Consider the following 13,167-nt stretch of genomic DNA (forward strand, 5'->3'; position numbering starts at 1 on the left):
AAACTTTATAATGGCTCTGGGCTTTCTGCACTTGTCTTTTTAGCTTTGGTTAGTTATTAAGCTCACTTAATTCTGCAGACATTTTCTTGCAATATCATTTGATTTTTAAGACATAATTGTTTTATTGTTTACAATTGGAAAAGTTCAGGTTTTTCTGTAGTGTCTCTTATTGTTTTACAAATTCCATCCAAATTAGCCTTTTTAAAAATTATTACTTGACAAACACCATAAAACACAGAAACATAAAAACCACTCAGACTGCATTTTAAATAATTGTGTATTATAGAAAAGAAAATTCTGTTTTTTTCTCTGGCTCATTCTGTTCACTCCCACCCTGCAGAGGTGGCTTCTAGCAATAATTTTTAATGTACTTTTTTCAACTCTTTCTTAAAGTTATACACATCTATACAGAGATATATCTATGTATCTATATAGGTATATATGCATATATCTATATATGTATCTATATAGAGATATAATGTGTTAATTTAATATTAACATTTTGTTTCTGTCTTTCTGTATTAATCAGATGATCTAAAAATAGCAGAATTTTAAAAATAAGGCTAAGTATTTACTATTTACCCCCTGACCATAATTATTTTTCTCAATGAACACTTTTTCATATTAATAGTTAAGGCAGTATTTAGTCCTTATGTTTTCTGGCTAACAATTAGTAACTTTAAGTAATGAAATAAATTTTATAGTATATTTACGTGTTGATAATTGTAATTTCGATTTCATTTTAATGCATTTTACCTTTTCAATTTTTGAGAAGAAAATAAGGTGGGGATTTTTGTCTAGTTTTTATTTACTGTAGTATGCCTTGTGCTTAGAACAGTGTGAGGCATAGAGTAGGCACTTGGTAAATATTTTTGAATAAATAAATGAGGAAAAATACTTTATTTCCATAGTAATTTTTGTCCCCTGTACTTTGCATATTTTAAAATAACTTATCCTCCTTAAGCTGCAGAGGTATTTGTAGATGTTTCTCTAAGGAGCTGATAAGGATTTAGATATGTTAATAGTCAGCTCTTTCTCATTTAAGGCATTTACACCACTACTTATTTCCTTATCCCTCTCTACTTGTTAGAGGTCTCAGGACTTCAAAAATATGTAGGAATTATTTCTAGGTTCTAAAGGTGATTAAGTGTCTCAGAGCTTGAAGGAAAATTTAAATATCAAAAATTGTCTTTGAACAACAAAGCCTTTGTGTGCTGTCTTGTTTTTTCACTCTCTTAAAGAATTTAACACAGTTAAAGCTATACTACTGTAAACATTGAGGAATTGTTGAAGACAAGAAGAAAAATTAATTTTCATTTGACTTTGTGACTAATATCTTCATGCTTATGTTTTAATTATTGAGGGTGAATATCCTAATGATTAAGAACATTTGCTGAAGATTGAGGTAGACCAAAGCCAGAAAGTGTGAATACTTGGACATTTTGTTTTTTATTGAAAATATATGGTGGGTAAAAAGGAAGAGCATAAACCCAGTTGAGTGAATCTTAGATATAAAGTAATTCACAGTTCTTTTATGAATTGTTTCCTCTATATAGGTTTATTGTTGATGGTTATTTCATAAGCTGTGAAGTTTGAAGGAGGTAGCATGTTTAGAAAAAAGATTCATTATTCTACATTTTTTTTTCTAATTTTGATTATAATGATCTAAAAACAGTTAACTTTTAGGAAACACTAGTGAGATTCAGATCTAGTTTCTTGGAGTCTTATCTGTAATCTAGCACTGTCCAAATTGCCTATCTGACTACTTCTTCAAAGATGGGTTTAGAATAGGCAACATTACATCCGAGTGACCTTACAATGGATTGGTTTTTGATTAGATTAAGAAAAAATAGGCTTCGCTCTAGTTCTACATGCAATCATGTCTTGATATAGAATAGCATATGAGGGGAAGGACTAGAATCTGTCCTATTTGCCATTCCACACCCAACACCTCATGTGGAAATTGGCTAGGAGGCTGTCAATAAATACTGATTGAACAAATGCATATATAAAAATATTAACATGACTTGCTTATATTGCAGGCCAATTTTCACAAAAATTCCAAGATTTGACTATGTGAATCCTGATTATGCATATACTGCACTTGAAAAACAGCGAAATAAATTACATGAAAACTATTATGCATTGTATCTTAAATATTTAAGAAGTGTGCGCTTGCAGAAGAAACAAGCAAAGAGGTAATGTTCAGTTCCTCAAAAAATATGCAACAGATCATGGTGTCTACAGAGTCAGAATTTTTTTTTTTTTTTTACTCTTTGGTTTCTTTTTTCTTTTAGATGTTGTAAACTACATTTCGATACATGATAAAAGCAAAACACTGAACTGCTTTAACTACAATTATTTCTTTTGTTACCTTTTGACTTGGAATTGTCTTAGATGGGTTTCCCCAGAAGCAGATCTTGAGACAGGGATTCCAGTGCCTATGATTTATGGAGTGTGTGCTCTCAGGAGAAACCTGTACAGAATGAGGGAAGCAGAATAGGGAAGGCGTGAGAGCTGAGGAAAGATGTGTTTCAAGTAAAGTTGACACTCAGGGTCTCTTGAGACTAAATGTTACCACATAGTTGTTGCTGGCTTGAGCCAAAGGGGCTTGTCTTTTGTGTTCCATATCAGTCATTGACTGTCCTTGGGTGTGGCAGGCATGAGCATAATTTCCTCAATGAGGTGTTTGAGAAGGGAGTCTCCTCAGCAGAGGACAATTTTATGTGGATTAGTGCACCAGTCTGGTTAAGTGGATATGAGTGAGGCGGCAGCAGTATCCACTATGGGAAATGCTTGAATTGACAGATGCATTTTCTGAATGACTTGACCTCAATTACTGATTATTCTTATTATTAATTTTATAGGGAGCACATGTATTCATATGATGATACAGACATAGGCTTAGAGCCAGGATCAGGTCTAAAGTCACCCTCACTCTCAGAAGCGGAAATAGAAGAGGAGCTGTCTTCAGCAGCGAATTCAATCAGAGCTAATAGACTGTTAACCACTAGGAGTATAGCATCCCAGGAGGAAGAGTCCCTGAGAAGAAAGGCATGTGTAATATTTTACATTTGGTTATTCCATGAGATTTCTTAAAATAGCTTTTGCTAATAATGAATAATTCTGGAAAAATATGATTTTTTTACAGGTTCACAAGAGACTTAAATCAGAACCATCCACACCGCAGGAAAAACGTGATTGCAGCTTCATTTTGACACCAAAGCAAATTCATCAAGTAATTGTTGGTGAGAATACACAAAAACCTACTATAGCCTTTAGTTTTTTATAAAAAAGATTTCTTAAAGTATTATTTATATTTCATAAAATTTAAAGTATGCAAGTATCACCTTTGGAAATATAAGAAGTCTTCGGAGTAGTCATATTCATTAAGTATGACTGAGAGAATGAGAATGAACTTTAGTAAATTTAAAGTTATATAACCACCTTCGCAATTTAATTTTAGAATGCTGCCATCACTGTCATGCCCGTATGCAGTTACTCTCTCTTTCTTTCTTTCTTTCTTTTTTATCTTTTTGAGACAGTCTCACTCTGTTGCTCAGGCTATAATACAGTGGCATGATCTCAGTTCACTACAACCTCCACCTCCCAGGTTCAAGTGATTCTCCTGACTCAGTCTCTCGAGTAGCTAGGATTACAGGTGCAGCGCCACCACATCCAGCTAATTTTTTGTATTTTTAGTTGTGATGTGGTTTCACCATGTTGGCCAGGCTGGTCTTGAACTCCTGACCTAAAGTGACCCACCAGCCTTGGCCTTCCAAAATGCTGGGTTGACAGGTGTGAGCCACCGTGCCCCGATCCGTTACTATTTCTACCCCTTGCCTCAGACAACCATTAATCAACTTTCTATCTCTATACAGTTGCCTATTCTGAAAATAAATGGAATTATGCAATATCTAGTCTTTCATATATTGCTCGTTACACTTAGCATAATGTTTTTGAGGTTCACCCATGTGGTAGTATGAATATTTTTGTCCTTTTTCTGTTGAAACAGCACCCTGTTTTATGAGTATACCACATTTTGTTTATCAGTTCCCCAGTTGATGGACATTGAGTTGTTTTCAGTTTGAGGCTGTGATCAATAATGCTGCTATGAACATTCACATAAAATTATCTGATTTCTAGGAGTGGAATTTCTGGGTTGTACAATAAATTTATATCTAACTTAAAAAAAAAAAACCCTCTAAAATGTTTTCCAAAGTGATTGCACAAAGTTGTAATCCTATCAGCAATGTATAAGGGTCACAATTTCTTCAACATTCTCACTAGCACTGTTATTTTCTGTCTTTTTGATTATAGACCTACTAGTGAGTATGAAATGTTATCTCATTGTGGATTTGATATTCATTTCCCTAAATGAATAAGATTTTGAATGTATTTTCATGTACTTACTTAGACAAATGTCTATGTATGTCGTATATAGTCTTTGGAGAAATGTCTTTTAAATTCTTTGCCCATTTATTTATTTATTTATTTATTTATTTATTTATTTATTTATTGAAACGGAGTCTTGCTATGTCGCCCAGGCTGGAGTGCAGTGGTGTGATCTCAGCTTACTGCAAGCTCTGCCTCCCGGGTTCACGCCATTCTCCTGCCTCAACCTCCCGAGTAGCTGGGACTACAGGCGCCTGCCACCACACCTGGCTAATTTTTTGTATTTTTAGTACAGACGGGGTTTCACTGTGTTAGCCAGGATGGTCTCGATCTCCTGACCTTGTGATCCGCCTGCTTTGGTCTCCCAAAGTGCTGGGATTACAGGCATGAGCCACCGCGCCTGGCCTATTTGCCCAATTTTTTATTCAAATATTTGCTTTCTTATTATAGAAAATTTTCTGTGTATGTGTTTATCTGTAGCATAATGTAGATATGCCTGCAACTTGGATTCTTAGCTTAGTTCCCTCTGGAATTGTGTTTGTATGCTTCAGGAACACCGTGTGTGCTATAGAGTAGGAAGGCTCTGTAATGAGACCAAACTGGGTTTGGTTCTGCAACCTACTAGTGCAGTGACATTAGGGTTTACCTCTACGGGTCTCGGTTTCTTCATTTGTGAAATGGGAAGTGATAATATTGCCTACCCAATAGTATAATTGTGTGAACTGAGTGCCTTACACATAATAAGTGTTTAGAAAGTTTTAGTGAAAACACTTCATCCGTAAGATGAGTATGCTGCATTAGAAAATGCTTAAAGTATAATTGTAATTCCTTTATCCATTCAGTCATTTTATAAGTGTTAATTGAATGACCACCATATACTAGACACAGTTCTGGGTTCTGGAGACACAGCAATGAAGAAAACAGACTGAGCCCCTGCTCTCATAGAGATTACATTTGGGTGGGGTGGGAGGAAGATAATAAACCTATCCTTATACAATACATCATTGGTATACAAGGTGTGAAGAAACATAAAGCAGGTTAAGTAGATCGAGAATAATAGAATGTTTTCATGGAGAGTCTCTTTTACCAGGTGGTTAACATCTCTGAGAAGTATATTTGAGCAGAGACAGATACCTGTGTGAGGTAAAGACATGAGGCATCTGGGCTGACTGTGAGTTAGGAGAACAAGTGAAAACTCCTTTTTAACCTTGCAGAAGTGCTGTACAGTATACCCTTCTAGGTCTGTTTTCACCAACTGATTGAAGGACAATTATGATTAAAGAAGTAGTGGCTATAATGGTCTGAAGTGGGAGTTCTCATTTCATTCTAACCACAGTTAAGGTGACCATGAGGAAGATGTGGACAAAGGATGATTGATTGGTGTGCATGGGCTGATTCTCTCTCTAGGGGGAATTCAGCATATAAAACATGGAGAATGGTGGGAGAGAAGGAATGTAAAGGGCCACAAAATGTTTGGAGTGGTGAATGTTCACTCTTTATCGTGGTGATTGTTTCACAGGTGTATACGTATACGAACACTAATGAAATTCTATACTTTAAGTATGTTCAGTTTACTATATGCCAGTTTTAACTAAAGTAAGCTGTTAAAGGCAGGGCAAAGCTTAAAATTATTAAAATTGCTTTGATATAAAATCCTGGGCATTTTAAGGGGAAAACTTAAGCAATGGGTCATGGGAAATTTATCAGTTTCCGTAAATTATAGATAAGTAAACAAAATACTTGCACTAGTGGGAATAGAGGAGGTGTTGACGTGTTGCAAATTAAGGTGCTAAGATAAGTTATAGTGAATGGTTCTTATTTAGTCATATAATTTTCCATATAATTAGAATATATTTATATTGAATTATAGCCAATAATGTCCAAACATTTAATTATGGTCATCTAGAAAAAAAATGCTTATTTAATAATTTCTGATATTATTGTATTTTTTAAAATTTCATTTTGATACAAATTGATTGATCAAAATTTATTTTGAAAGCTTAAAAAGTAAGGGAACTCATTTGCCATCTTTAAACTTAAAATACTTTTCATTTTTTTCAGGGCCTTCTGTTCTTAACTTCGGTAATATTTGTGTGAACTCTCCAAATACTCGTCTACTTCATGTTATTAATATGCTACCTATGCATGTTTTGCTCCAGTTAGATACTAATTTAGAAGAACTTCAGAAGACCAACCAATTTTCACATGTGATTCCACCTACATCTAGTACTTATATTTCGGTGGTATTTGAATCTCCCACCATTGGAAAATTTTGGAAGTAGGAGTTATTTTTGAATTTCTGTTTGTTAGAATCAAAGTGTACTTTTGTAGAATATGTATTTATTTGCCTGAATAATTGTATTGTATATATTTGTTCTCCAAACCTAGAAGCTATATGTGCATCAATTTTTAGATATATAGATTGATAGTTTAGTAACAATCTAATTATCTTTCATAAAGTATTGCATGCTAAGAATTGTGGATGTTAATCAATGCTATGTGCATTTTACATGTAGCTGAATTCTATAATCACAGATATCTATTATGAGTTAAATTTGGATGCTTTTGCTGCATTACAGGTCTTTCACCTTTACAGTGAACAACGTACCCAGTGGACACATCCTAGTGATGGCAGTTGTCCGGCTAGTAACACTTGAGCTATCTTCTAATGAGCTAGTATTAAGACCACGAGGCTTCTTTATGAAAACATGTTTTCGGGGGACAGTTAGATTGTATAATCATCAGAATTGTCGTGCTCAGTTTCAATGGCAACCCGTAAACACAGGAAGAGGGATAGCATTTTCTATTTGTCCAGCTAAAGGTAATGGTTTATTGTTTGTTTGATTCAAACATTTATTTTTTCATGTATTCATGTATTCTGGTAGTATTTATGGAGTGTGTACTGTGTACTGGTACCAAGAGTACAGAAGTAAATCAGATACTGTCATCAGGGGTATTTATTTTTACAGATATAATATGATTTGGAAATATGGAACCCTTATTAGGGTTCTCCAGAGACACAGACCAACAGGGAGAGAGAGAGAGAGAGAGATAAAGAGAGAGACATTCTAAGGAACTGGTTCTGGCTCACAGGTTGTGTGGTTGTGTGGGCTGGCAAGTTTGAAATTTGCAGGGCAGGGTGGTAGACTGGAGATACAGGGAAGAGTTGATGGTGGAGTCTTGAGTCCAAAGGCATTCTGGAGGCAGAATTTATTATTCCTCCTGGGACATCAGTCTTTTCTGTTAAGGCTTTCAAATAACTGGATGAGACCCACCCACATTATGAAAGGTAATCTGTGTGTTAATTAACTGATTGTGATAATTATTATATTATATATGCATATCAAATCATTATGTTGTATACCTTGAATGTATATAGTCTTTGTCAATTAACTGTTTCAAAAAGCCTACTGATTTAAGTGTTAATTACATAAAAAAAAAAAAAACACACTTTCACAACAACATCTGGACTGGAGTTTAACCAAATAACTGAGCCCTACAGCCTGGAACAGTTGACAAATAAAATTGATCATCACAGATGCCTATGGACAAAATAAATTTTGTTTAGTTTTAGTTAGATCATGATGATAATCTATGATTCAGAATGACATATTTTTCTAGAGTATGAATTCTTTTAGAAAGATCTAGAAACTACTTACAGTCAATATTTAATACAACTCATAAAATCCAATTAATAAAATTAAGAACTTAAAACTAAATAAGATGATTTTTAATTAATAGAAGACAATCTCAGATATACCATTTTTGATGTGCCCTGTGTTTATGAACCATCCTCTTCACCTTGCTTCCGCCATTCCCTGGAGTCTATAATTCCACATGGTACACCCGCTATAACATGAACACTCGTAACTGCTAAACTGTGACTTATTTAGTAGCCTGTCAGATTTGGCAAACATCCTTGTGATGTGCTGTGAGGACCTCATGATGGCACAAGCTATCATTTAGGAAATAAGATTGCAATTTAGAAGTTGAATGATCAATACGGTATCTTTGTTTTATGTACATGTCATGCCTTTGCAGCTAGATGAAAAGACTGGATCTTTGTATCTATAGTGACTCATTTGGTGCTTTATAACAGCCAAAGTCCAATTTTGCATGAATGGAAAGTAAAACAGACTTTGGATAATCTTAGCTGCTCACTAGCTATTTTAACTTAAGCAAAGTACTCTATGAATACAAGTTTCCTCATCTGTAAAACGGAGAGATGAATACATCTCAAAGATTAAATGTTTGGGAAACTTCTCTAATGCCTGGCAAAGAGTAGGGGCCGAATAAATGGATAGCCATTGTATTATGAAAATTTTCTAAATCTGTTCGGAATTTTTTTCCTGAAATGATCCTCAGAGTAATAACCTATTCTGTACCTTTCCATCCATCCTCATTAGTAAACCTTTACTCCCTGCTTCCTTCCATCTTTCCTCCCTCCTTTCTTCCCTTTCTATTTCCCTTCCCCTTCCCCTCGCTCCCTCTTTAAGTCTAATTTAGCAATAGTAATTATTTAGGGTCTAAATAGAAATAGACTGTACTTCATATTTCAGACGAGTCCTGGTGTGTAGAAATCTTGCCTTAAACATATTTTCTTGTGAGTATCAGTCATTTCCAAATCAGTATTTTACATAACTCTGAAAGTGCTTGTAACAGGGAGTGTTATAAAAACAATCTTAAGTTTTAAATTTACTTGATTTTAGTGTGAATGTGTAGATAGAGATTTTGACAAATTTAACAAGTGGAAGAGTAGGACAGTCCCTTCATTAGGTCTGGAGATCACTGACACAGCTATTTGATATTCTTATTAATGTGGATTGATTTAAAACCATTCTAGATCATAATTTATTAAGTATCTGAGGTATACTTTCATCAATATTTCACAGATTCACTTGACTGAGCTCTTTATAAATTATAATACTGAAAATACTGGATCTTGCCTCAATCTATTGAAATACTGAGAGAGTAATTAGAGAAGAACATATTTCTGTGTATTTAAGATATTCTACATAAACTTTCTTCAGTTTGTTTGAACAGGTATCAAACAGTAGTTGTTGTATTATCAGCATTCCAGCTACAGGTGCTGACCAACCATCTGATACTGTGCTAAGAGTGTTTAAAAAGCACACTACCCTATACTTCTCCTTGTATTAATATTTCTCTATTCTAACTAGGGAGGAATGGGCTGAACTTGCCTTATGGCTGCCATGGAAATGTAATGATGATATTTAATTTTTGTAAAAGAGAAGTGGAATTATGATATTATAAACTGGAGCACCAGTTATGCTTCTTATGATCTTTAGAACTCTTATTTTTACAGGAGAGGTTTTTACATTTACTTTTATTTTCTTTGGTTGCTCATGACACCTCTTATAATTTTTAACCAAACAATTACCAAGGTACAAACACACAAATATATTTAATTTCAAATAAAATTTTTGTGTAACTAATGCCATTAGTACTTAAGTTCTTTTTAAGAATACAATGATGTAATCCTCAAATCTATCTCATATAGCATTGAAAAAAGTGTAATTTGTAGCATATACAGTTTTGCTTATGTTCCTTTTCTCAGAATATTTATAGAATGATTACTCAATTTCATATTGTTTTTACCATTTTATAAATAGAAAGTGACTTTTTACCAAGCGGTTTTTCTTGTGCTATATCAGTTTTGCATCATGGACAATACATTTAATCATATGCCTCTCTCTATATTTTTATAAACTAAAATGAATAATTCCAAATTAAAATTTATGTCTTTTTCCTTTTTCCCTGAAGCATGATAGGTTTTGTGTTTGTGTTTGATAGTGGATATTGTAAGGGAGGAATATAATAGTGGATTGATATTTTATTTTTTCTTTTTTTTTTTTTTGAGACAAAGTTTCACTCTTGTTGCCCAGGCTGGAGTGCAGTGGCGCGATCTCAGCTCAGCACAACCTCCACCTCCCGTGTTCAAGCGATTCTCCTGCCTCAGCCTTCCAAGTAGCTGGGATTACAGGCATGCGTCACCTGGCCCAGCTAATTTTGTATTTTTTAGTAGAGACAGGGTTTCTCCATGTTGGTCAGGCTGGTCTCGAACTCCCGACCTCAGGTGATCTGCCTGTCTCGTCCTCTCAAAGTGCTGGGATTATAGGCATGAGCCACCATGCCTGGCCAAGAGTGGATTGATATTTTCTGAGACAGAATTCACTTCTAATTTGACTTTTTCTGTGGGTATTGTTCATGCTTCTGCTTGTCTTGTTTTGTTTTTGTCTTTGTTATCTTTATCCTTACTAAAACCTTGAATCACACAATCCATGAACTTGTTTTTGATCAATTCACTCTCTCTTTCTCACTTCTCTCACTCCTTGGTTATATGCAGTACCAGCTCTACCAGTCCCAGCCTTGCTCAATCCAGCTGAAGGGGAGAAAATCTAATTTATTTTCTCAATCCTCATACATTTTTAACTGAGATACTCTCTTGAAAACAAAAGTCAGAACAACAAAAGGAAAACCAGCAGAAATTTATTGATGCATGCTGTGCTGATCACATAGGAGAGGCCTCAGTTCGAAAGTATCTCTCAAGGCAGTGGCTTACAGGTCTTATTTAAATAGTATTTTAACAAAGAGCAATACATCTTAGCATAGCAAGACAAAGGAGAATGCAGTTCCAGTCTTTTAAAAGGCAGAAAAATATAAGAAGGTGGATTTTACCATGGCAGCCGTAAGGCAAGCCCAGCCCATTCCTCCCTAGTTAGAATAGAGAAATATTAATACAAGGAAAAGTATAGGGTGTTGAGCTTTTTAAACACTCTTAGCATAGTATCAGATGGTTGGTCAGAACCTATAGCTGGAATGCTGATAATACAACAACCACTGTTTGATACCTGTTCAAAGAAACTGAAGAAGGTTTGTCTAGAATATCTTAAATGTACACCTAAAATCTGCTCCCAGATTTCTCTGGTGCCTGCTGATGTCTTCTCTGGGGCAGTAAGCAAGTGGCATCTCCAGTAAGGAAGGATTTACGTCCCAACATCAGGCAAACAGAGGCTGAGGCCCAGTTTTCTCCTGTGTTTTTAATTTAACAGTCTTAATATATTGGGGAGAAATGCTTTGTTTTGCTTCACAGCCATCCAGTTTCTTTCGCATACCCCTGGTATTCTTAATATTCCTGAAGAAAAAAATATATAACTGTGCTCATTGGAGGGAGAAAATTCTTCTCAAGCTGACCTGTCAACATGGATGTATAATTCTTTCACTGCTTTCAACTCTTCTCAGCGCACTAAGATGGCTTTATTTATAGGACTGAATCTTCTTTGCAGAAATTACTTCCCATCACAATCTTCCCCAAACCCCAAAGAACAGGAAAAAGCTGTTCTGTAACCTGACTTTTACAGATGCCCCAGGATTTGTCTTTCTGCAGAATTCCTGATCATCCTTCATGTCACAATTCACATGCCACCTCCATATAATGAAGTTTCCTCTAGCTTTTTGACTAATTTAGGTTTTTTTTACCCTTTGTTTCTACTCCTATTATGCATTTGTTATGTCATCAACAATTATTTGTTTATATCTCTCTCTTATTTTGGCAGGCATTGCTAAATTCATATCTGATGTTGGTTCCTCTTCCCAACAGTACCCTCATTTTGTTTAGGGCAACAATGTTCTCATCTGAAAAAACTCTTCCCCAAACCTCTTTTGCTATGGACACAAAGTTTCCTTAGCTTTACCCTCCTCCTATGTACTTGAAACTGTTTCCCCAAGTATTTTTCACATGTATTATATTTATTTATTTGGACAATAAGAAGGTTAATATCACAAACATATATATATGTGTATATATATATGTGATTATATATGTACATACATAATTGCTCTCTTTGTCTTTCCAGCTTATGTAAAGCAAAATTGCATAAAGAAATAGCTATAAAAATATATTGTTGAGATTGTAACATAAATAGACAATAAATATAACAGTACCACATAAAGGAGAAAAAGGGGAGTAAGGTTATGTAAGAGTAACATTTCTACAAACAGCATAAACGGGAAAATAATTACACAAATTAAAATGTCAGTGGAAAATATTCACTTAGTACGAAAGAACATAGTAAAGGTGGAATAAAGAATAAAAATACATGAGCCAAACATAAAACAAAATATAAAAGAGCAGATATAAATTCAAATATATCCATTCTAGTGCTAAATATGAAAGCATTAAACAAGTATCAAATAAAAAGGCAAGGACTGTCTACTAGATATTAAAACAACAGCAAAAACTGAAATATCTACCACAAACAATCTACAACAGTAGCTTAAATCCAAAGAAACAGGATAAAAGTAAGAGGATAAAAAACTTGCAAACAGGAAACATAAGAAAGCTGGAGTGATGGTATAACAATTAGACAAAATATACATTTTAAAAAACTTTTATTTTAGGTTCAGGGGTACGTATGCAGGTTTGTTACATTGGGAAATCGCCTGTCACATGGATTTTATGTACCGATTGACCCTCAGGTAATAAGCATAGTACCCAATAGGTAGTTTTCAATCCTCACCCTCCTCCCAACCTCCATCCTCAAGTAGTACACAAAGTCTGTTTTCCCCTTCTTTGTGTCCATGTGTACTCTATGTTTAGCTCCTAGTTATAAATGAGAACATGTGGTATTGATTTTCTGCTTCTGCATCAGTTTGCTTAGGATAATGGCTTCCAGCTACAATCAAGGTTGCTGCAAAGGCCGTGATCACATTCTTTTTTGTGGCTGTGTAGTATTCCATGGTATATATGTA

The 13,167-nt window shown here is 34.7% G+C and overlaps 1 protein-coding gene across 1 annotated transcript in view; it reads left to right on the forward strand.

The window, feature by feature from the left end:
* Window positions 1-13,167, forward strand: part of CFAP47 (cilia and flagella associated protein 47) — a 427,534-nt gene that overhangs the window by 39,419 nt on the left and 374,948 nt on the right. The window contains exons 11-15 of the mRNA XM_015127166.3: window positions 2,043-2,198; window positions 2,868-3,054; window positions 3,152-3,248; window positions 6,457-6,673; window positions 6,975-7,216. Of these exons, the coding sequence (XP_014982652.3) occupies window positions 2,043-2,198; window positions 2,868-3,054; window positions 3,152-3,248; window positions 6,457-6,673; window positions 6,975-7,216 (899 nt within the window). The remainder of the gene's footprint in view (window positions 1-2,042; window positions 2,199-2,867; window positions 3,055-3,151; window positions 3,249-6,456; window positions 6,674-6,974; window positions 7,217-13,167) is intronic.

Source organism: Macaca mulatta, chromosome X (genome assembly GCF_049350105.2).
Source record: "Macaca mulatta isolate MMU2019108-1 chromosome X, T2T-MMU8v2.0, whole genome shotgun sequence".
NCBI classification, from domain to species: Eukaryota; Metazoa; Chordata; class Mammalia; order Primates; family Cercopithecidae; genus Macaca; species Macaca mulatta.